Source organism: Protomyctophum parallelum (genome assembly GCF_964188405.1).
Source record: "Protomyctophum parallelum genome assembly, chromosome: 4".
NCBI classification, from domain to species: Eukaryota; Metazoa; Chordata; class Actinopteri; order Myctophiformes; family Myctophidae; genus Protomyctophum; species Protomyctophum parallelum.
The window spans coordinates 43,378,848-43,404,504 of record NC_139700.1 but is presented as its reverse complement, the minus strand read 5'-3'; the positions used below and the strand labels follow the sequence as shown (position 1 = coordinate 43,404,504).

General features: G+C 42.0%; 1 protein-coding gene across 1 annotated transcript in view; it reads right to left on the bottom strand.

Moving 5' to 3' along the window:
• The window catches only part of cadps2 (Ca++-dependent secretion activator 2), a gene marked incomplete at its 3' end in the record, with an annotated part of 161,750 nt that overhangs the window by 57,044 nt on the left and 79,049 nt on the right, over positions 1-25,657 (bottom strand). The window contains exons 11-15 of the mRNA XM_083763979.1: positions 20,678-20,865; positions 12,911-13,012; positions 10,003-10,066; positions 8,597-8,720; positions 7,408-7,508 (exon numbers count right to left, since the gene is read on the bottom strand). Of these exons, the coding sequence (XP_083620105.1) occupies positions 7,408-7,508; positions 8,597-8,720; positions 10,003-10,066; positions 12,911-13,012; positions 20,678-20,865 (579 nt within the window). The remainder of the gene's footprint in view (positions 1-7,407; positions 7,509-8,596; positions 8,721-10,002; positions 10,067-12,910; positions 13,013-20,677; positions 20,866-25,657) is intronic.

The window sequence follows — 25,657 nt, the reverse complement described above, 5'->3', positions numbered from 1 at the left end:
CAAACTCTTCTCCCTTCTGGCTCCAAAACTGTGGAATGCACTTCCCATTGCAGTCAGAATTGCAGCATCACTCCCAATCTTCCGCCGTAGTCTGAAAACCCACCTTTTCAGACTCCATCAAGGCCCATAGCACTTACCCTATCCCCTTAGATAGCATTTCTGTAGACTTAGATAGCATCTGATACAGACTTATAGCATGTTATGTAGACAGCACTATAATTGCATTGTATATAGTCATAGCACGCCATAGTACATATGTATAGCATAGTAGTATATATATAAATAGTTTATATGTATAGTCTCATAATATAGATATTACACTGTTACCTTCTTAGCTTATGCATGTTTTATGATAAATGCTTTTTTGTGATGTATTCCCATGCTTTTTGTTCTTGCTTAATGTAAGTCGCTCTGGATTAAGAGCGTCTGCTAAATGCCTAAATTGTATATATATTTGAACTGGGGACCCCCCAAAATAATCATATTTGAACTGGGGACCCCCCAAAATAATCATATTTGAACTGGGGATAAGCACATGGAGTTGTAAGAGTTGAGGCTTAGCCTCAGGGATGGCAGGCGTTTTGATTTCAAAAGGGGGAGAAAATAAAAAAGTCCGGGCAAACCAAGCCATGACATCTGGTAGAGTGGGAGTGAACCTTGTTCGCTTAAAAAAACCCACATATATGTATGTATACATGTATATATACATATATATATATCTACAAAGCTTATAGTGTGGCAGGAATTGACGTGCTATGGGCTTGTACAGTATGCATCTACTATAGTATAAAATACGGGTTAAAGTGGTATAAAATGACACCAGCACTTTCCCAGTTCTACGGAGGCCTTTGCCACACACACTACTTGTTCCTGCAACTCTCGCTGCCTCTGCCACTCCTTCACACATTCACTCCCCAGCAGGCATCCGTAAGTAACTGTAAGCAATGGAGTCCTCAACAAAAGGCAGCCTGGGTGACAGAGAGATTACAAGAAAAAATGAGGAAGGACGAATGGGAATTGTATCACATTAAGTGGACTAAAGAGTGAGACAGAGAGAGAGAGAGAGAGAGAGAGAGAGAGAGAGAGAGAGAGAGAGAGAGAGAGAGAGAGAGAGAGAGAGAGAGAGAGAGAGAGAGAACGAGAACGAAATAGGCATCAGCCACTTATCTCATTCGTCTCACAAAAGCCTCCAGGTTTATTCACAGTCTGTCTCAAAGCTGTTTTCAAACCAAATTGATTAGACTTTATAAAAAATAAAAATAAATCGAGGCCGGGGCTTTTTGGATACAAAGAAAACAATATGGTTGACTTGACGTGTAAAGGGCTAATACAAGATATTGTGATACGAAGGACATTTGGGCCGCTCTTACTGTACTCAATGTACTGTGCTGTATGACAGTACAGGAAATTACTTTCCAGCCAATGTCAGAGAAATGCGTTTCAATCAATAACTTCTCGTTATTCCGGTGTGAAAAGAGAAGACACGCTCGTGCACAGAATCCCACCGAGGGAATGCCTTTGTCGGGGGAAGCAGGGCCCTAACCTTTGTGATCAATATCAAGCTTTAATATTTGTTATCACTGTACACAGTGATATTTCAAATAGTAATTCTTCCTCCTAAGAAGCATGCTTGCTGTAGTAGTTTAAGACAATGTGCATGGTGCTACTGGGCGTCAAACAATGTATTTCCTTGACAGAAACGGTCGTTCACTAAGTGACTTTACAGCGGTTACTTCCGTGGCTCTAGTGCTGAAGATTCAAGGTAATGCTAGGTTTTCACTTACGCCGACTAATTTTACCCCTTAAAACCTGGTGTTGTTTTTAAATTGTTGTGTTCCACAAGCTCATAGTGCGTCACTTCGTGCCGCGTTGTGCCCCTTGTACACCTATAATAAATAAAATAATAAATTAGAAGGCATTTGTAGAATTAAGACTGGAAACAGTCTTTGTTACAACTTTGGCAGCTGCGAGAGACAATAAGATGTTGACGGCAGCACAGTAACAGACTTAAAACTTCTTTTTTTTTTAAATAAATTCTGACACTGATGAATGTTCCGTAATAGCTTTGTTGGACGTGAGCGAGTGCAGCATTTGACACCGGCAATCCTATTAATCATATCGATAGATTACAGACGTTTTGTATCAGTTACATACAAATATGAGAGATACATCACTTAAAATCATGAAATAAGTTGACAACTCTAAATTCTTATGGAGGTACCGGTTAGCATCACTTTACCCCAAAACTGCATGGGCATATCGTTGATAATGTCAGGTGAAAACCTTATCTAAAAAAAAAGTTTCAGGATTTAAATTCAAAAACAGCAAAAAAATTAAAAAATAAGCTAATGCACAGGTAGATCTGCTATTTCTGCTCCTTTTGTGTGACACATTGTGGCATGAAAAAGCAGGACACGGCCAACATGGCTGAAAGGGCAATGATGCACAATGCAAAGCTTACTGTACGAGGTTGAAATGGCTGACAGACACATGATATTTCACCAACCAACACTCACAACGGAAAAACGGTTGCACCACACAAAGTTGCGGCTGTCATAAAACAAACTTACCTCTCTTCCCTGTTCATGTTAAATATAAAAAAGGGAGAGTGACAGACGGTCAGAAAACAATGGCAATGCACACACATGTGTTATTATTGTTCATGGAACATCAGGCACCATCTGACACCATAGCTCTGAGCAAACAGCAAAGGTGGAAGCTACGCATAGGACGCTATATTAAACCGTACATTACAGTAAATGTAAACAATTATAATTCAATGCCAAAAGACAACGGTGACAGTTTGCATAGGGTGTGGGGGGGGCGCATCAATTCCTTTACATATCAACCTCTGGAGGGGTTCATCTTCATTTGCCACCATGACAGCCACAGAGACGAGACGTGTTGTTTATTAATAGCTCCGAGAACAGATGCTTGAAGCTACGCTGCCACTTAAGGCTGATTACAGCGTGTTGGAGGACATCACAGCGCCGTGCTGATTGATCAGTTTCACAATGTGGCTGACTGACAAACACCCCAGCTGACTTCATGCATATATTAGTCCGGCAGCCGGGGTTGTGGAGTCTTATATAGTCTTTTCTATTGCGGCCTAAAATATTATATACATATACATTCATGAATCCACTTTGCTGACCGGCTGTCGGTATTGAGCAATTTTCTTAATATGGGTTTATATGTGACCATACCTGTGAAAAGGCCCATGGAGCCTCCCAGCCACTCCTGCAATCAAGGCTGAGTGGCTGGCAGCTTGCTCACCGCACACAGGTGTGGGAGGCTACAAATAGGACTCAATGCACTCACTCATTCATGCATGCTTCACCAAAATGGCTTGTTGTCCACCAACCTCCAGCACCATCTCTCTCTTTCTCCACCCAACTGTGTGCGTCCATGAAAGCAAACGTGAGTCAAACTATGGAACCTCAAATGTTTGTTCATCACCTCATCATGGACTCACTGCACTGCCCATGTGCTTTGAGTCAACTGCTTGTTATGTGGGTTATTTCCGTTGGTTTATGGAAACTGCATGGAATGTATGGTGTTTGGCCTGCCTAATTGGGCATCATGTATATATATATATATATATTTGACATATTATAGTTATAGGTATGTTTATATGTTTCATATATGATTGATTGATGCTTTCTTTATATCTATTTGGCCTACATTATTCCTGATTGATTATTTAACAGAGATATAGTTTCTCATATATATATTTGAAGCTTTGAGATATTATATAATATATATATATTATTATATATGTATATTTGATGCTTTAAGATATTATATATATTATATATATATACAGTATATTATATCTGATCTCTAATTATGCATGTTTGATTTAATTCTGAATATTATTTATACTCTTGAATATGGATTGAGCTGCCATTTATGATTTGTTGTCTGATAGGCTTATTGATGCCAACTATTGTTTGTCCCTTTGTACAGCACACATCAATTAAAACCTTAACCCGAATCCTCTGCCTCGTCTTGGTCAGCCTGGCCGGTGGCCTTGCCTGCTCACCATTCTGTCCATTACACCTCACCTATACCCATATACGAACTATTCCGAGTGCTGCCACTCTTTCAATACCATTAACATCCTAAGGCAAAACATTCTAATTTTCATTATGCTTTATGTAGCATGTGGCATGTCAAACTAGGGGGTTGTCATGATTCTGAATCCATTCCAAGCATTAGTTTTGCACAAAAAACACTCCTTGGGCTAAAAACGGCCATAGCCACTTGCCCAAATGTGCCCAAAATGTGCTGACCTCATCACATTATTTTGTGATGACGGCTATAACCGTTTTTAGCCCAAGGAGTGTTTTTTGGGCAAAACTAATGTTTGGAATGGACTCAGAATCATGAAAACCCCCTAGTTTAACATGTCACATGCTAATAAAATAATAATTAAATGTTGACATTTTTGCCTTATGTTAATAGTATGCTCACCTATAAACATGATATTTATCCTGTCTTGGTACCATAAATAGAGACTCCTTATTGATACTGTGTAAGATGACAACGGTTGACAACTGTGTTCAATTACTGTTGATTGTATCTCATACTCCTGCATAAATGCCACACTTCCTGTTGTCTTGAGGAAGGCCAGACAGGCCGAAACGCGTACGTTTTCAGTCTCAGAGGTAAATAAAGTCATGTAAAAGGACATATAATGAGTGCTGGCATTTTCTTCATCTCGACTTATATTTTCGAGCCTTGCACCTATAAGGATTTTGTTTGAACCTGGAGTGCTGCAGGTTGTCTACTACGGTAGTACTTCTCTCTCACATATAAACCCCTATAAAAGACTTTGCTTAATGCTGACACCCAGTCAGCAAGTGGATTCATGAATGGATGTATATAGACAATATTTTAGGCCAATAATTTAAACAAAAGAAGCCTGTTGGCTGCCGGACTATATGGAACCGTGGGCATTGTTTTCATCGCCGCCTTTACCAGTGACACGAAGACTAGACAGGCAGATAGCACTCGACGTTTGCCAACTGACACTTTTGCGGCCAAATACATGGGGGTCCTTGGCACAAAAACGTTTTAAAGCTACCGATTTAGAAGGCATTGTAGAATCGGCCACAGGTCTTAATGGGTTCATAAAATGATCAAGCTCGGCTGATGCAGGGAGTGTCATTTGCCACACATTCCTTCAGGGAAGGAAAAAAAAGACTAGCGGAAAACATCTTTAGCCAGTATGTGAACTTCAAAAGGGAAATACTTGCTGGAGTGTGATGAAGTTATAAGTTGTTATTTTGTGGAGTAAAATGTAGGCTACATGCGGTATGTCCGATAATATTGATCCCCCCCATTTAAAACTGTTTAAGTGCCAGGGACGTTATCCCGTCTTATTGCCGTCTTTGTAATGGATGCCATGGGAGTTAAGACGTCCTCACCTTGTACAGGTGATGACATGCACATTACATGCATAATAGAATTACAAATTCTTTCTTTCTTTATAATGGGAGAATTGGCACTCAGAGCCTAAACTGGTGACCACCAGGTGGCGCTGAAGGAGTTTTGGCCGATATTCACATGGAAATGTAGCATCAGAAAAATATCGGTATTGCCTTTCTGTCGTGGAGTTAACACATAATGCCTGGTTTTATTATAGAAACCTTATCTCCATATTAACTTTAGTTTTCTTTTCATAATTTAATTCCCTACTTGATCAAACTACATATATCCAAAATAGCAAATTTATAAGCATGAAACAGGGTGTGAAGCAACACGTTATGAGCTTGTAGATCTGGAAATATGAGGTTTCCACCCAACAGACACGATATGGCATTTTAATAGACAGCGTTGTTGCAGGAATGTCCTTTTAAATAAAGGATATTGTACGTTCTAGTAACTGTTAAGGGCTGGGTCCCATTTTATTTATTTGATTTTTAACACAAATCTTCTCTTATGGGGGTCGGTCCCTGGCACAAAACATGTTCAGGTGTGTGTGTACGTGTGTGGGGAGTTGTCTGCTGTCAAATACATATACTGATGATGATGATGTCAGAGCGTTGATGTGTACAGTATGTGATAATACAGTTCAAAGGACCAATTAAGCCATTGCAACCATTCCCTCCACCATTTTTCTCCTTGCCGGGAGCGCTCGAGACACAGCAGTGTCACATTCACACCACTCACACTGAACAACCCCAACTTCTGAGTAGGGACGGTCAGCGCGGGCTCTCAGCACACCCGGGGCAAAGCGCACTAGATAGATGAACGACAATGCAGCGAGTGCACTGAATAAACGAACGGCAAGAGGCCACACCAGTGCGCTCGGTGTGAATTTCCAAACACACTCATCATTTGGGGGGGGGGGGGGGGGGGGGTAGAGAACCTCTCTCAACCCATTCTGGGCGGGAACCCTTTTGGTTCATCCCGACGATTCCCCTGGTTCACGGAAGTAATTTCTCTATGGAGAATAACATGGGGTGATCTTAATATCGTCTACTATAAGCGTTGTGGTCCAAAAATAAACAAGCTGTCTCGGCGTTATTGTCAGGGAGGTGTCTCTGTATCGTTTGCAACAGTCAGTCACTCATATATGATACAGTATATGTATAGCATAGTAGTGAATATGTATAGTTTATTATGTATAGTGTATGTATAGTTTCATCATATAGATATTCCACTGTTACCTTCTTAGCTTACGCATGTTTCATGATAAATGCTTTTATGTGATGTATTCCCATGCTTTTGTTCTTGCTTAAATGTAAGTCGCTCTGGATTAAGAGCGTCTGCTAAATGCCTAAATTGTAAAATTGTAAATTGTACAGTCTGCTTCTAGCGAAAATCTAACTAATTCAGCAGCAGTAACATTAGCGTTTTCTCTCAGTCAGTTGATTCTTCATATCCATATGAGTGAAGCGGCCGGGCTGACATGTTTATTTTTCAAACACAGTTGTTATATGAGGCGATCTCAAATCGCCTCAATGGGGATTTCAATGCAACAAAACAAATACATGAACCTGGGGACTGACGCCCTCTACTGAAAGTGACGTCAGACTTCGGTGCTCTATTGTGTTCTACTTTAGCTATTGAAAAATAGCAGATCTACAAGCTCATACGAGCTTGTAGATCTGCTATTTTTGAAAAATTGTGAAAATCGCAAAAGATGTGCGGCACAAATCTTTAAATATATATATTCTTTCAGAGCAAACGTTTTTAACTCAAATCTTTGCTCTGAGGGGTTCCTGGAAAAACATATTTTCATGTCGGTGGCCAATTACATATAATTTGTGGGGTCCATGACATGAAATATTGAGCACCACTGAACTAATACAGAAAACTGTCGATGTCGACGTGAAGCCTAAATGGGTTAAGGGAAGAGGCCATGGTTGAACTGGTGAGCGTATACTTCTGACGTACCTCAGAGTGGTGTTCGTCGTTCTGCTGTAGCACCTCGATGCAGAGCTCTCCTAACCGCATCATATCCTCCAGCCTCTTCTCTGGGGGAGCCTGCTCATCCACTGTGACATCACACAACAGGAAAACCACAACGCCGGACATTATGCCAACTTTAAAGCCTGCATCTTCACAGTGGAACAAAGAACCCATTCTGGGTTAAACATAAAAGCAGGTCCACAAGCTCATATCGCGGCACTGAGTGCCACGCTATGAGCTTGTAGATCTATTTTTTTTTTATCTTGAAAAAGTGGCGCAAATCTTTGAATATATATTTCAGAGCTAACGTTTTTAACTCAAATGCTTCTGGGGGTGGGTCCCTGGAACAACATATTTTCAGATTGGGGTCGGCGGCGGCCAAATTCATATAATATCTGGGGTCCTTGGCATGAAAAACTTTGAGAACCAATGACATACAAAAAAAAAAGAAGATCTGGCCTTGACAGTCCACTCCATACTGTATCCAAACAGAAAAGTCCTGTCTGATCGCATTAAACAACATTAAACTCACTTTGCCACTCACTTTATGCATGCGCATACCCTCTATGGGGCAATCTTACTCCCAGCTGAAACAGTGCGACTATTAGTTTATGATGGCATACAGATATATATGACGTTTCACAAGACATAGTACTTTGCAGGCAATAGAAATAAATTGGCTGAAAATACTCCAGGAAGTCTTAACTTTATATTCAAGTTCAACCGTTGTAGCTGGTAGTGAGATTCCCCCATTCCAGTGGATCCAGTTCTATATGCAACACAGAAGGGGAGGACCACACCGCAGCTCCATTTAGGCCGGACCTCAAAATTTTTCCCTAAATGAAATAAATATTTTCACGATTTAAAAGAAATAGCAGACCTACAAGCTCGTAGCGCGCCACTCGGTGGCGCGCTATGAGCTTGTAGATCTGCTATTTTTCAATAGCTAAAGCATAACATAATGCTAACACCAAAAGGGGTTCACGCCCAAAATGGGTTAATGACATAGTCCAAAGTTGAAAATGAGTGGTATTAACAAACAAAAATGCCAAAAACACCTAAAAGTAGCAGAGCTACGAGCTGCGTGCAACACAGCAGTACATATGCGCCTTGAACGGTTAAAAATCATCCTGCCATGCATTTAAAATGCTGATAAAGATTGTGTCGTACAAACCCACAATCTGAGCGTATTGGGTCAGCTGGGTGTAGTTGGTGCGGGCCGCCTGATCCAGACATCTCTGGACCAGCGTCTTCATCTCCTCCGCCGGTACCGGAGTGGTGATGTCCTTCATTAGGACCTGCAGCGGGAGGCCATGAAGCACCCGCGTTAACCCATTCTGACCTGAGATCAGATTCTAAAAGAATTCTTCTACATCCCGACAGTTTTCCATTCTGACCCGAGATCAGATTTAAAAAAAAATCTTCTACGTCAGTCGCTCTTCGATTTTTTCAAAAATAGCAGACGTACAAGCTCGAAGCGCGCCACTCGGTGGCGTGCTATGAGCTTGTAGATCTGCTATTTTTAAATAGCTAAAGCACAACATGATGCTTACACCAAAATGGGTTCCCGCCCAAAACGGGATAATTTCCTGGACTAAAACTTTTTCACTGACGAAAACTAAAATAATTCCTAGGACGTCTGTGGAGACGTCTTGGGCGCAGATTGTGTTTTAAAAGCGAAATAACAACTAAGCCATGATGATTAAAACTTTGATTAAATATATCGACATATTTTATCGTCAACAGATAAGAAATAGGCTGAAATGTTAGGGAGGGACTATAGTGGAGAAGACATCAATCGTCAATGTTCACCAGTGGTGCAGGTACAAATATCGCAATATAAAAATACTCTAATAATACTAATACTTTACTTAAATGAGTACTTCACCCAAAACAATTACTTATTTTCCATCAATTACACACCCCATGAAGCCTTGCATTCATGAAGATTTGCTTTGATTTTGCTACTACTCCAGATCCTACAGATTTTGTCCAAAACTCTCACAAACGGGTAAACACATTATCTCTGGGGCCATGTGATCAAGATGTATCTGATTCGGTAAGTATCTGCCGCGGTGGACCCCTTTCAGAGCCGCATACCTTTCAGACCGAGAGCCATTTATTTTCTTCTCTCTATTCGACATTTATGTTCATGGTCAGAACCCTTCTTTACCACTCATAAACCCTTATGCTTCATCAACTGGTGTCTCCCAGGGCTCTGTACTTGATCGCTCCATTTTCCAAATCACTTTGTTGAAAATACCGGGCCTACAAGCTCACAACTGGTTGTGTCCTGTACTCCTGTTGTGAGCTTGTAGATCTGCTATTTTTTAATGTTGGGTTTAAGTGATTAAGAGGTGCCTCAGAGGATCATTTCTGGTTCGACAGGAAAGGAACAAAAGGAATTCTCTAGTCTAGAACCACATGAAGAACATGACAGACCACTCACTAAATGAAATGCTTCTTTAGTAGGGGATGACTCCTTAATTCCTTGTGGATATATACATACATTAATTTAAATAACCATTTAAGAACCATATCCGTGTGCACCACAGTATTCAAATGCGTGGGGTTACGTACCCGTTCTTGCAGGGAGAGTGTTGCTTTTAGGGCCCCATCTGGTCTACCAAACGGGAAGCAGTATCTGTGGGGTTTGGCATCGACAACATTTACAACAATCTCAAGGACAAGCGGCGTCAAAAGGCAGAAGAATGGAGAGGAGGAAGCCATTGTACCTTCCTTCATTGACGCTGCCAACAGATGGCTGTGTTCTTTCATTTAATTATATTGATTGTGGGGTGTTTTCTCACCTATGGTAGGGTTTGACACGGGGCGGAATGGGTTCAGTGAAGGTTTCACGTTGCTTATTAAAAAAAAGTAAACGCTTGACTTTAACGAATAAAGACGTGGTCGCGTAAGTCAGCCATTTATTGGGGAAGAAACCGCCGTGCCGTTAGCACGTACAGGTGAACAGATTATTTCCATTGCCACGTGTACTCGTGTACAGTACGGCCATACATAATAATAGGGGATTAAGAGTTATATTATTAGTTAAATAATATCGTGTTTAAGGTTGTATATTGACCAGGTCAGCCACCAATTTGGTAAAAGAGTACAAATGAAATGAATTAGTCCTAATTTGACTCAAAACTAAATATAGGACAACTGTGACATCCAGGCCAACTTGTGTAGGCATATCGTAGTTTCTTAGAGGTTTGTGGCTATTTCTCCCGGTTTGTTTGTTGACTATTATGGTCCAGGGTCCAAGCGCACATATCTGATGTCTCTGCTTTCGTACCCTGAATAATAAGAGCCTCTTCTAAATGCCTAAAATTGTAATCGTCACGGTCTGTCTTTAAGTGCATGATCATAAAAACATAAAACAGTTTTGAAAGCCTCAAGCAAGCCGTGCTGGCCATGATCATGTTTTTTAATCTAAAATAGATACATCCCAACATTGTTCTGCATATTGTTTACCACCAATATCCTTCTTGTTGAGTGAGTGAGCTGCTCCGACTCCTGCTGATGGTTCTTTTGTTGGTGACAGGGAGCCCACGTTCCAGAATCTTCCAAATATTTCACATTTTAATCTCAAAACCATTTTTGAAAATAGCAAATATGTGTCATTTTCAAATAGCCGATGCATATAGGTTTTATATTAAGTGCCGATGTGGACTAATATTGTCACTTCTTTTGGGCTTGCTTTCATAGACCTGGTTGCTTATTTCTCTAAAAGAAATACGGCAACGCTGTTAGTGACTGCTCTGAGTCTATAGTATGTATATAGTATATATATATATATATATATATATATATATATATATATATATATATATATAATGCTCTCTCCACTCTGAGAGACCAGATGGAGGAGAAGGGCCTCCTCACAGTCATCAAGGGCTTCTTAAGGAGCCGGCGGTTCAGGGCAGTTAATAGCACATGTGCCTCCATTGAGCGAACCATCACTCAAGGTCTCTCTGCCCTGGCCACTTCTTTCACACCACGCGGGACAATGCGTTCACACATAGAGGCGACGGACGGGGCCGCTTGAATAGCGGTACGCAGATGTGGGGAAGGTCTCACGGATAGCAGTGTTGTTGTGAGGTACGATGACCGGCAAAACGGACAGACAAGCCGTCAGGTTTTTGATAACGTTAAGCAGGATTGTTATAGTTGGTTGCGTGATGCTTTCGGCGCAACTGAAATGAAAAATAGACAGATCTCTAGAACGGTGGTTCTCAAGTTTTCTTTTATGTCAAGGACCACCCAAAATGATATTTATTTGGCCGAAAGATTTCGTGCCAGGGGCCCGCCGAAGAGAAGATTTATGAAAAAGATATATATATGTATATATATATATATATATATATATATATATATATATTGTGACCACTGATCCAGAAAGCTCACAATGCGACAGGGATGAACTTGTAGATCTGTTATTTTTGGCGAGTGGCACCTCTGCACGGCATGAAATTAAGCATGAGCTGAAATCTGTGATCGCTGGACAACTAATTGGACGAGTACTGTACAATAATACTGCACTGTACTGCATCTGAAGTACACGGCATGCTTTAGTACACTTTATTTGGCAACACTTGACTAAAGGTCAGGTCAGACTATAATGCGTTATGATGTACTTACTTATCCCATTTAGACCCGAGTTTCTACAAACGCCATCTGAAAATATGTAGTTCTACGGACCCCCCAGAAGCAAGGATTTGAGTTAAAAACGTTCACTCTGAAAGAATATATATTCAAAGATTCGTGCCACATTTTCTACAAGCTTGTAGATCTGCTATTTTTCAATAGCTAAATTATAACAATGTTTAAAACACCAAAAGGCGTTCCCGCCCAAATAGGGTTATAAGGCTTACTGCCTACTTAGTTATAAAGTGTCTTTAAGTCACTATTAACAACTGACTAAGATGATGGTAGTTATAATGCTGAGCATTATGACCAGAACTTCAAATACATAAACCTCGTTATACGGTGTTGTATTATATACATTTATAATGAGCTTTATACGTGCTTTATCCCATTTAGGCCTAAGGCCGATTCTAAAAACGCCTCTAAATCCTGACCTAAGGTTTCTGAAAAACTTCAAATATTTATATAGCAGCATCAAAAAAATTACATTTTTGAATACTGTACAGAACCCAAATATGGGTTCCCGGCCTGAGGGGGTAAGATACCAATATGGGTTCCCGCCCAGAATGGGTTATAATGCATTACAGACAACACCTTTAAGTAAAGTGGTAAACTTTACACTTTACAAGTGTTCACCCAAAGAATGGGTCTTATTCATGGAGATTTATTCGGTTTTGTTGCAATCCTCAGCCAATAATTTGATGACGGTGTAATCATGGCAGCAGGAGACTCTGTAGGACTTCTCCCGGACACTCTTCATGGGGTGTGTATAACTGATAGAAAATAAGTATTTTTGAGGGGTTAACTGTAAAAAAAGGAATCCTGTGTGTTGTTGTACCTAAAATGTGTAATCTGGTTCTCCAGCAGAACCATGAGTCGACTTCGTATCTGGTGGAACTGCTCTTTCTCCTCCACGGTGACGGTTCCCATTCCATCCGGCCTGGAAACCCCAACAGAAAAGAACGAAGAAAAGGTGACAAAGAAAAACCTGTTAGCTGCACGTTTCTTTAATGTTTTGCAAAGACTTCATTCCCCCTTTCCCTTCCTAATACCTTCTTCTGAATATACATAAGAAGAATAAGGTAAAAAAGAATGCAATCACTACCCAGGATGACTAGCCTTGACTTTCTGGTCTGTTTTTGCAGCTGAAAGAGAAAAAGCAGCCCTCTCAAAACGACACTCAGTTTAAAAAAGAGAAAGAAAAAGCGAGGCGAGTTCTTATAAAAGCCCTAGTCTCTATGTGCGACAGCACTAACATTCAAAATTACAAAATGAAAAGGCAAGAAAGAATGTAGATCAAAGGGGACATCATATTTAGCTTATATTGATTTAACACAGCCCAAAAGAGATAGCAACAAAAAAAGGTCCTTGCGGTCTTGTTTCCATTTGGCCCTATGCACTATACAGTATAGTGTATACTGTACTGAATGTATTTTTGTATTACAGTACATTATGTGTATTACCTGCAACATACATAATTCAAGTATAATTCCATTTCTGCCAAGGTAATAGTTTTTATTTTGTTGTTCTTTTCACCCTGACTTGATTTCTTGCAAACAGACATTAATTGACACATTTTGTTTTAGCTGCCTAAATAGGCTATGCATTAAACATATAGGCGGCTGAAACAAACATTCTTCACACATAAATGATGCACTTTAGTGGCATTACCCCATTAAAACGGGAAAGCATCCGTGTCGTTTTCGATTTTTGCGTTGGCTATATAAAATAGCAGATATACAAGCCCGCAGCATGTCACTATTGAAAGTGAAGAGAACCACTGATTTAGAAGACATTTGTAGAAGTGGCCTCAGGTCTCAATAGGTTTAAAACAAACGGGCCTAATTAAGTGCCTATAAAGTAAATTCTGATCACAAATGTTAGGATAATATTTGCGATATTAGCGAGAGCGAGACGTCGTTAAGTGCACCACGGACGACCTAAAGAGGCCGAGGGGGACAATGGGTGAACTTGTAATGCATTGTGTGGTGAACATCAGGGGCCTCTCCTGCGCCCCCCACTCCAACTCAATGGCCCCCACCCCCCCCCCCCCCCCCCCCACCAAAAGAAAAAGTCTAGCGACGTGAAGCGTCTTTCCCTGCACCACTTGTTACCACAACTTATAAACCTTGTTTGTTCCTTGAAATCTGTCAATCCATTATCCGCCACCCCTCCCCCTCCCCCTCCCCGCAAGAAGGAAAAGCCCCTACACCCCCCCCCCCCCCCCCAACCCCCATTTAACAAGCACCAGCTAATCCCAATGGAATATAAAAGGATAGCGCTGCATGGGGAGGGTGTGTGTGTGTGTGTGTGTGTGTGTGTGTGTGTGTGTGTGTGTGTGTGAGGGCAGGGGGGGGAGGCGCGTGTTCACTCATGTTATAGGCAAGAATAGCTGGAAGAATAGGCTAAAAGTGGGACGGCAGAGGATGTCATGTTCTTGGTCCTCCTCTCCCCTTGTCCTCTTGTGTCCCCTAAAGACCCCTGATGAAGACGTCCACACTGAGCGAGATGGTGGGTTCGCCCTGTTCTGATTCAGACTTCATTAGACTGGCTGGCTGGCAGGCAGGCTGGCAGGCAGGCAGGCTGACTGACTGACTGTCCGGCTAGCTGGCTGACTGGATGACTGGCTGGCTGGATGGCTGGCTGGCTAGCTGGCTGACTGACTGGCTGGCTGGCTAGCTGGCTGACTGACCGACTGACCGGCTAGCTGGCTAGCTGGCTGGCTGAGCCTGGGCCAGGAGGGCGACTGTGGCTCAGGAGGTAGAGCAGGTCGTCCAATGATCCATGGGTCGGCAGTTCGAATCCCGGCTCCTCCTGTCTACATGTCGAAGTGTCCTTGGGCAAGACACTGAACCCCAAATTGCTCCCGATGTGCTGGTTGGTACCTTGCATGGCTTCCGCCGCAATCGGTGTATGAATGTGTGTGTGAATGGGTGAATGTAATGCACAATCTATGTAAAGCGCTTTGGATAAAGGCGCTATATAAATGCACCATTTACCATTTACCCTCATGCTGTTCATCATCATCATCATCCTTACCTTGGCAGAAACACAATTCTACTTGAATCGTTTCTTGAACCAAATCAGACCCGAGTCAGTTTCTGAATTGAAAGTGCATTTGAGGCCCTGTGTCACAATGAACAGCAGCACACACACACACACACACACACACACACACACACACACACACACACACACCCTATGGGGCGAGGAGGGGAGAGAATATTAGATGCAATATCAGCAATTATTAAATCAAAGTGTGGGCTTTGATTTCAGCTGTCCTCCCTCTGTTTGCCGTTTTGAATCCAATCAGATGAGATCTGTGCGTGTGTGTGTGTGCGCGCGCACACACACACACACACACACACACACACAGGGTACTGGGTGCAATGCGACAGCTTGTCGGGGCGCAGACTCATTGTCGCTGCTAAATGAAGCGAATGGCATGCGAGCCGCGGCCGCACTCGAACCCCCGTTGCACAATGGGTCTGGTAGGGGTTAACAGGCTCTGAGACTGGCTGCAGGGTGCCCCTGTATTCATGGAGTGCTTTGTGTGAGTGTGTGTGTGTGTGTGTGTGTGCCTGTGTGTGTGTGCGTGCATGTGTGCGTGCGTGCGTGCAGTGTTAATTTTGTAAACTAAAACTATGACAAAAAATGTTCGTCGACTACCCTTTTCACTGACAAAAAACAAAAATAACTTAAATAAAAAGCTTTCATGACTAAATCCAAGGCTAAAATATTGACCATTTCGTCAACAAATAAAAAGTAGAGTAATTGTATGTTAGTTGTTGCCAATGCGACACGTTGTGAGCTTGTAGATATGCCATTTTCAGCATTCAACCAAGTGTAAAATAAAGCAAAAAGCCACAAGAGGTCTCAGGTTACGGGGTATTTTATAATGGCTGAGAGGCGCAGTGACACCCGACGCGTAGCAGAGGGCCTCTGACCCCGTCGGGCAGTGCTTAGACGACCCTGCACGGCCAGGGTGTGGAAGGCCTCATGCTCCCATGAGCATGAGGTTGACCTATAACACATACAGTACGTTTTGTTTCTCAATGTGTTCGTTTGGCAAAAGTTGACATATTACACAACAAAGTCTGACTGGACTGACTGAGTATAAACAAGGAAGTGGCTCTGGTGGCCGCAAAGTGTACTTTCTCCAGTGAATTAGGAATAGTTTTATGATCTGAGATGTCTGAGAGGGTTGGAGGTACTGTAGGGGTGTAACGATACATTTTAACAGCGATACGATATGTTTAGAAAAGACATTAAATCTGTGTGAAACATGTGGATTGCTGTTTTTTAAGAGAAAATGCATGAATTTGGATATAACACAGTGATTATCTGGAAAATACATAGAAATGATATTAAACCAAGTAATTAAACCCCCTCTTTTTCTTTTCTTAAAATTGCTAAATAGCATACACAAAAACAAACAAACAAAACAAACGATTACTTGCATTGCAAAACGATATGATACGATACAAAGTCAATGTTGCCGTTTTCATTTCGATATACTTAGATTGAAAATTATTTTTCGATGCAGTTATTACATCGTTACACCCCTATTTGGAGGCAGACTAAGTGATGCCTCACCACACCCCTCAGCCATTATAAAATACAACGTAACCTCACACCTCTCAGCCATTATAAAATACAAGGTAACCTCACACCTCTTGTGGCTTATTGCTTTATTATAAGATTTAGACCTGATGTCAACATAAACAAAAAAAAGTCTTCTAAATCCTGACAGTTTTCTGAAATACCTATGTTTCTATATCAGTGGTGCTCAATATTTCATGTCAAGGACCCCAAAAATTATATGTAATTGGCCACCGACCCCCATCTGAAAATATGTTGTTCCAGTGACCCCCTGGGAGCAAAGATTTGAGTTAAAAACGTTCGCTGTGAAATAATATATATTCAAAGATTAGCGCCACATTTTCACGATTTTTCAAAAATAGCAGACCTACAAGCACCGAGTGCCACGCTACGAGCTTGTAGATCTGCTATTTTTCAATAGCTAAAGTATAACGTATTGCTTATAACACCAAAAGGGGTTCCCGTCCAAAATGGGTTAATTATTGAATTAATTGCAGAAAAAGTTTGAAAAAAGTACAGCCTATGGCTTGTTTCCATTGGGATTCTTCATAAGGAGGGTAAAGCTCTATAAGACTATATTCTGATAGTGAAATTAATGTTCAGGTGGGTTGCCACTTTCAGCCAACCAGGAGAGAGTATACATTTATCAGCTTCAATTGCACTCGTTTATCCTACAGTATCCTGTATGAGTTGTCTCTCCTGGTTGGATACAATTTGTATCCCTACCTGAAAATGGAAAAAAAAGAGCTGGAGATCAGTGATTAGGAATGTGCCGATGAGACATTTGGCTGATATTGATATCCGATATAATTAATTGCCGTTATGGCCGATAACCAATATTACCGATGTCGATATGATCTCATTCTGTATTGAAAAATTATAATAATTGTCCATTCTGAAAAATACATGTAACAGGTTGTCTGCACAGGCTTCAGCAAGTCAGATTTAACTTGCCTACCTTTATAATATTGTGTCCTTGTAGATCTGTTCAAGCTGTTACTTTGGGCTTGTTTATCTGTAAAGACAGACCGATTAATCGGACTGATTAATCGAACCGATGCCGAATAATCTAAAAACAACACAAATAGACTGGGCGTGGGGGAGAGACTCTTTGTTAATAATCTAAAAACAACACGAATAGACTGGGCGTGGGGGAGAGACTCTTTGTTAATAATCTAAAAACAACACGAATAGACTGGGCGTGGGGGACTCTTTGTTAACTTTGTTAAAAATCCACAATATTTTGATGTGACGGTTAAACTGGAGAGGACAGAACTTGAAGGATCTGGATCTGTGAGAGCTGAAGCCAACCTTTTGCGACTGACAGACTGTTGCAAATGTTGACGACGTCAAAGCAACAAGGTTAATGGAGCATTAATACAGCCAGGGGGCAGCACCATGCATGCCGCTCGTCAAGAGCCCCCCCTCCCCCCGGCTGTCATCTCATATCCTTCGACCTGCCAACACGGCCCAGATAGCCGGTTTGTACGTGAAGTGACGAGGTCTTTATCCGCTAGCCGATGTCCTTCGCACTGCGCTGCTGTGAGACGGGGGGGGATCAAACCAAACTTCTCGTGTCACCTGCTACTCAGCCAGGGGTCTTTTGTGCCCCACACCTCTTGAGGAGAGTGACTGACTGACTGACTGACGCACAAGGTCTCTGCCAGCTCACCTTGAGACGGCCAGGCGGGCTCTTGTCGCATGTGATTAAAGAGAAACGGCCAGAGGGTGGTGGTTGTTATTGTTGGCGAGAAAACCCCACTGGCATATCACACGCTGGTTTATCGTTTAGTACGTATGAGTCACATCTAGCGTAAACACTTTAGCGCTAACGCAAGCCTACAGACATGCCTCTTCACCACTCGCGCGCATGTGTGCACGCACACACACACACACACACACACACACACACACACACACACACACACACACACACACACACACACACACACACACACACACACACACACACAGGTTTTGTTACTATACTTGTGAGGACGTCAATATTTTAGGACTGCATTGAAAGAGGCTGGAAAATACCCGATCTACAAGTTGCAATGCTTTGTGAGCTTGTATATGCTTGTATATGCATGGGGTCTTTTTCCGGTATTTGATCAACTACTCTGACCCCCAACAACACCTAAACCTAACCTCTAATAATACATGCCTAATCCCCTAACCACAACCTGAATCTTAAGGCCAAAACGCACCAATGCAACTCACCTCCTCCAACAAAACTGTTTTATAGGGGAATGCCACACATTTTCATCATATTTCATCATTTTGACTTATTGATAATTAAAGGCCTATTCATACTCCAGTTTTAGGTGATAAGGTGACCACCGAAACAGAGAGACGTGTTGGGGTGAGTGGTGAGTTGCTTATCACCGCAGCGTGATAAGGTCACCTCATCACTTAAAACTAGTAGAAGAGTATCCTTAACCTGCTTTGATTTATAACCTTTCACTCACAATGTATATTGAATCTAAACAGAAAGATCTTAATATGAATTATTAGTTTCTTACAACACCGCATACTGAGCATAAAATGTACATTTACAATTACATTAGACTGGTGTAGCTACTACACCACAAAATCCTGTGTTAATTTATATGCACATGTAACTCTTAACAGTTTACAAACGTAACCAAACTAGCACGACGGGTATCGCCGGTGGCGCATTAGGGCCGTGGAGCACGGGGCGTAGGCGGCGCTTCTCCGCATGTGAGAAGCACGCGGTCTATGACTTGCCGAACTGAAGTGCACATGAAGTGTGCGCCCCACAACTTGTTACCGGCTCAAATATATATATATATATATATATATATATATATATATAGATGGACCCTTACGGTTCCACTTGGAAACAGTGTTATGTTTTCTCCACTTTCTGGAACATGTTTCCGGTCTCTCCCTCGTGTGTGCAGGCTCGTCTCCCCCCCCGTCCATCCCCCCCCTCCCCCTCCTCAATCCACACACCCACTCAAAAAGCACCAGGAGCACTGAATGGGCATCAATTATTCAAATTACAGCTCCAACTGACAAAAAGCCAATTCCCGACAACCCCCCCCCCCCCCCCCCAATGGCCCAAGCCACCCGCCCACCCAGCCATTTATATACAGTGATTACCAGGAAGAAGCTAATCATTATGTCTCTAATTGACTAAATGACTGGACAAAGAGAAAAGGCACAGATATGAGTATTTTACCAGCAGGGAGGTCAAGAGGCGCTTGGCCTGATGAACGCGCAGAAACATATAACCGCTTTAGGAGATCCCAGATCATTATTACAGCGTATAAGCCCACAAGTGGCTGAAGGATGTTAAACTGCTCATATGTAAAGAAGAATCGCAGTCCGTCGGGGCCATCCATATTCTTTTTGTGTTTTTTTTTTCTCTTCGTCAATTAACGCCCTACTACTTGATCATACTGTCTATACAGCCACTGTCACGCGCCGCATTTCGAGCTTGTAGATTGCCTACTTTTGATGCTTTTGAATTTGAGTTCTGAAAAGGTAACAGTTTTGGACGTATGAGGTTTCCACCCGACAGAGGCGATATTGTATTCAACATGTTTTTACGTATAACTGTGCATATGTGCATGTTGCCCATGTGGGTATTTTGTAGGATAGCTTCAATTCATAGTAATAAAAAAAGTTCCCCTTATGCACAACCAATCTCTGCATGTATTGTATCTCTCTGTATGTCTGTCTGAAAACAGCCAATCTATAAGCTCACGACGCATCGTGACACGTTGGATATACCTGTACGCTTGAAGATATGCGATTCGGCAATTTCAGAAAAATAAAACAATAATTTCTGCAACTTGCCGATATATTTTGTGGAACATTTTGGACACATTTCTCCCCTACAATGGCATGGTTATCCAAAAATATGGACGTCGTGTTGAAAGTCATGCAGGTATACTGTGATAGTCCCAATGAGATCAATCATGCAGGCTCAGTTTAATTTCTTAAGGGGAGGGGGCCCCTGCGGTGGACGTACCTGTTTCCGTGCACGTGGGAGGCGCAGAAGGCGTAGCTGTAGTGCAGCAGCGTGGGGTCCACCAGGGCACTGTCCTCGGAGTAGTCCATCAGGTCCCTCAGGTAGCTGAGGTGGCGTTGGCAGCCCCGGACCCCGTAGCGGGCACAGTACTCATCCAGCACAAACACCTGGCCCGGACTGAACCAGCCCTGTGCGTTGGGGGGGGGGACAACATAAATACACATTAATTCATACATAAATACACATTGATTCATTTATGATGCTGGCATTCAAAGCAACCAAAGGTATGGCTCCCCCATATCTTGCAAGCATGTTTGAACCCTACAAACCCCCCCACGCACTCAGTACCCTCACTAAAAACGCCGGGACAACGCTCCACACGTACCAAACTCTTCTCCCTTCTGGCCCCAAAACTGTGGAATGCTGCCTGTGTGCCTGTCTGTATGCCTGTCTGCCTGTCTTGCCTCTGTTATGTCTGGAGATAAACTCACACAGTGCTGGACTAATCAGCGTGTGCCTGTGCAGCAGTAGTGTTTCAGAGCCTCTGCCTGATGACCAAAAGCCTAATATCTCCCCCAATCAAGGGGGAATTCCCCTTTAGGCTAGTGGTTAAAGTGTTGGCTTTCCACACGGGAGACCCGTGTTCGATTCCTGGGCGTTACACCGGCTAGCAGAAAGCTGAGGAAATACCACCACTGTTTTTGTTTCCACATAATGTTTTATACTTTTTTATGATGGAAGAGAATGGGGCTGAAACCCATTTACATTCACATTAGACGCAGAATCCTGACATCCATCATGATTCAATTGTGTAAATATGAGACAGCAAAACATATAGGCCTTGCTAAATGTGAAAATATATTACTACATACATAATATACAAAAACAATCTTAAAACTAGAAAAGGTGCCCTTCTGGGCACAGGTCTCCACCAGGAGGATAGGATCTCTGTGTGAGATGTTTGTCAAGTGTTTAGGAGTAATATAAACATGTTTTTTTGTTTCTTAGTTTTTTGCAACAATTTTCTGCATTTTGTTGAGGAAATGCAGAGCCAGATCACTCATAGCATGAGGATAGAATTCTGGATGAGCAGGACATGTGCAGCATTTTGTACAAAACGGGCCACTCCTTAAAAGTTTGGAAGGCAATGTTAGCCAATCAGTGTAGAATCTGAGAAATCCAACACTCGTCTTGATCACATGACTACAAAGATCATGTGTACCGATTTGCGTGACATTTGGATGAAATCTGTGCGACTAACATAAGCAATATGTTTGGCAGAAATCGGCCTCATGGTGGCACTATAACCGGCAGATGTGGAGGGATGCAGGGACAATGTTTTTCCATGGCCTCTAGGGAGTGCGCATACATAAGTTGTATACAGATTGATGCAGTTATAACTAAGAACAGGATTTGCCCTGTTATAGCGCCACCGTGAGGCTGATTTGGGGAAATTTAGTGGCATGTCGTCCTCGGCCTAGTGGAAATGTGCGTGTATAAGTTTGTGATTTGTGGCATTTTGTTCGAAACGGACCAATCATGTGAGCTTTGGAAGCCAATCTTAGCCAATCAGGATGGAAGATGGGAAATGGTGCAGATCCATGTTGATCACATGACTATGGAGATAGTGTATACCGAATTGTGTGATGTATGGATAAAATGTGTACGAGTAATCTACAGAGATGTGCTTTGCCTCATGGTGGCGCTATAACAGGCCGTTGAGGAATATTTGGGGCAGAGGTTCGTCGTTGGCATCCAGGGAGTGTGTGTGCAAAGTTTGGCATGGATCGGGCCAACGGTGGCGGAGATTAGCTGATAACGGACGGACGGAAGGACGGACGGACACACGCACACGGACGGAGTGCAAAACATACTCTCTCCCCATGCCTTCGGCCTGGTGGAGACAACTAAAGGAGTTTCTGAGATTGGAAAAAGTGAAAGCCATACATCAGAAAATCTAATGGTAGTGAGTAGTCATTCTTCTAATGATTTAACGACAATTAACAATTAATTCATTGGGCGAATAAAAAAAAAAAGAAATGGAAATTAACATTAGCAAACAGGGCGAAGTGGGGGGATAACAATTTGAAAATCCCAGGATGGCTCATCATCGGTTCATTCATCCCTCTCATAATCACCAAATTAGGCACGAAACTAACATAGCTAATTAAGATTCCTCTCAGAAGAAAATAATTAACAAATTAGCACCTCGGCTGAGCCGCCGCCCACCACTTGGCGTGACAGCCGGGTGTCTCCGGGTGATGACGGCCGACCCAGGAGGTTTCATGACCGAGAGCGAGCACAGAACAGACTCATCCCAGATCATGGAGGTAGGAGGAAGCCTAACGCTTTTCTGGAAAACCTATATGTTGCTATAATCAGTGGTTCTCAAACCAGATTATTATATATTTGGCCACTGACCCCCATTTCAGAAATATTTGCTTTAAAAATATATACATTTATTTCTCAAATTTTAAGGATTTCAACAATAGCATATCTGAAAGCTCATAGACCGGCACAAAGTGACACGCTATGAGCTATTTTTGAGTGGTGCAACCACTCCAAGGAACAGCAATGTCCGTGACTACTGACTATGTGACTTTAATAAGTACCAGTAGTGGCGCTGTTGTGCCAGAAACAGAGAGAGAGAGAGATAGTGCTGGACTGTTGCCTGCTAATATGAGAGAGAGAGAGAGAGAGAGAGAGAGAGAGAGAGAGAGAGAGAGAGAGAGAGAGAGAGAGAGAGAGAGAGATGGGGGGGGGGGAGTTACACCACTCAGTTCACACAGGTGTGATTTTTTAAATAGCTAATATATATACGGGGCAACTTGGCCGAATTCGTTGAAGCATGGCTGCCATTGGTGCCTCATATATAGGCGATAAGTGCAGGTCAAATGTTATTTGTGTTGGAGTGACAGAGGAGGCCAGTTATACATGGAACACAACCACCTTAAAGACTAATCATTGTGTATATTCCTGCACTATACCTGCATCGAGTGATCTTGGTACATATAATTTGATCTATTGAAGATTCTGACCTTCAAATGTACATCATTTTTTGTTTTGATTGCATTGCTGTATTGTTCTTTCTGCTTTGGCAATGTAAACGTATGTTTCTCATGCCAATAAAGCCCTTAAAATTGAATTGAATTGAATATGCATATATACCAATGGGGAGGCAGGGGTCAGATTTGCATAATTTAAGAGATGATGGTGGCAGCTATGTTGTCTATTATACTCAATTTGGTGTGAAACTGTGAATAGGTATTTTATGATTTGTATACTTTCTGTCCTTATGTCCTTATGGTATTATGTATTTGGTATTTTGTATTTTAGTTTTGGTTTCATGTCCTGTTTTGTACTGTTAACCCATTTGGGATTATGGTTGATTTTATGAATGTCTTCTAGATCTTGAAGTTTTCTGAGAACCTTCAAGTGTTTAATAGAAAGGAGAAAAAAAAGAAACTAAATAAATAATAACTGTTACAGAAGGGGGTTCCCTTAAAGTGTGTTATGTTGTGTCCATGTCCTTTTCTGTTTAATACAAATATTGAAAGTACACAAAAATAATGAAAGTGGTTAAAATCTAAAATGACACAGATGCTTTCCCGGTTTGACTGGTTTAAATACTGAGGACATCTTCATTTTGACATGAAAGCCCTGTGTGCTTTATAAGATAGTTGCTTTATGGGTGAAGTACTGACAGACTTCTAATTAAACATTATTATTTAAGCCAGGGGGTGGGCAACCTTTCCAGGCACATGGTCATTTAGCCGTTTATTCCAAAGCTGGCGTGATGATCACCCATGCAGTGCCAGAGAGTGAAAACCAGCCATAACCCATTAGGGGTTAAAAACCCCTTTTGGTGTTTTAAGCATTATGTTTAATAGCAGATCTAGAAGCTCATAGCGCGCCACCGAGTGGCACGCTACGAGCTTGTAGGTCTGCTATTTTAGAAAAACCGTGAAACTATTTATTCCAGAAAACTGGAGGATTTAGAAGATTCTTTTCCAAATTTTGAGGTCAGGCCAAAATGGGTTAATGTCTTATGATAGGAATAAGCATAGGCTATTAGTACATGTAATAATAAAAATGAGCCGATTTAACATAAAAGGGATATAAGGAAACACGTTTTATGCTATTTTGTTTTTGATCAGCTCAACTGCCTCAGGCCAAATCTGATCACCTGGTTAAATCTGATAACCCCCGTTCTGATTGAAGTGAATTGACGTGGTTATAACACGCCTGTCGGGTGGAAACCGACAGCAGTGGAAACCGAAAAGTTATTTTTCAGGATTCAAATTAAAAAATGGCAAAAGCAACAGACCTGCAAACTCAAAAGCAAAACATGTCGCTTCGCGCCACATTTCCAGGTTGATGCCCTCAGGTTGATGCCCTCAAAAAGTTAGAATATGGAGATAAGAGGTTTCTGTCATGCAACAACATGTTATAACGTGAAATTAACTGAATTCCAGCTTGACTGGTGCAATAATAATGAACAACAACGAATAGGGCATAGCAGTGGCTATTTTGTGGTGCAACAGATCTAAAGCCCATTCATTTTTTTCCACAAAACAAATATTTATATTAACAGTTTGACGGCCGCTAATTGTTTAATCCAGGGTTCCTGCACCGCGCGTAATATGACATTCCCACTATTTGTTTAATGCGTTTAATTTATCCGGGACCTGATGACGAGGCCGTCGTGTTATGATGACGAAACCGGAAATCAAGTCATCATCTGGGCTGCTAGGGCTTCTGGGAAACTGAGCTCAATGTAAGTGGACGGGGGGTTTGTTTGGACTACAATGCCTCATAGAGGCGGATCCTGTACCACATTGTAATGGCCGCTGGTGTGGATGATCACAACATGCCAACGGACGACGCATACTTCAGCGTATGCTCTAAAGGTAATAAAACAATCTCGGCAGCGTAGAATATTTGATTAAATAGCGGGTAACGCGTGTTTCACAGTAGAAC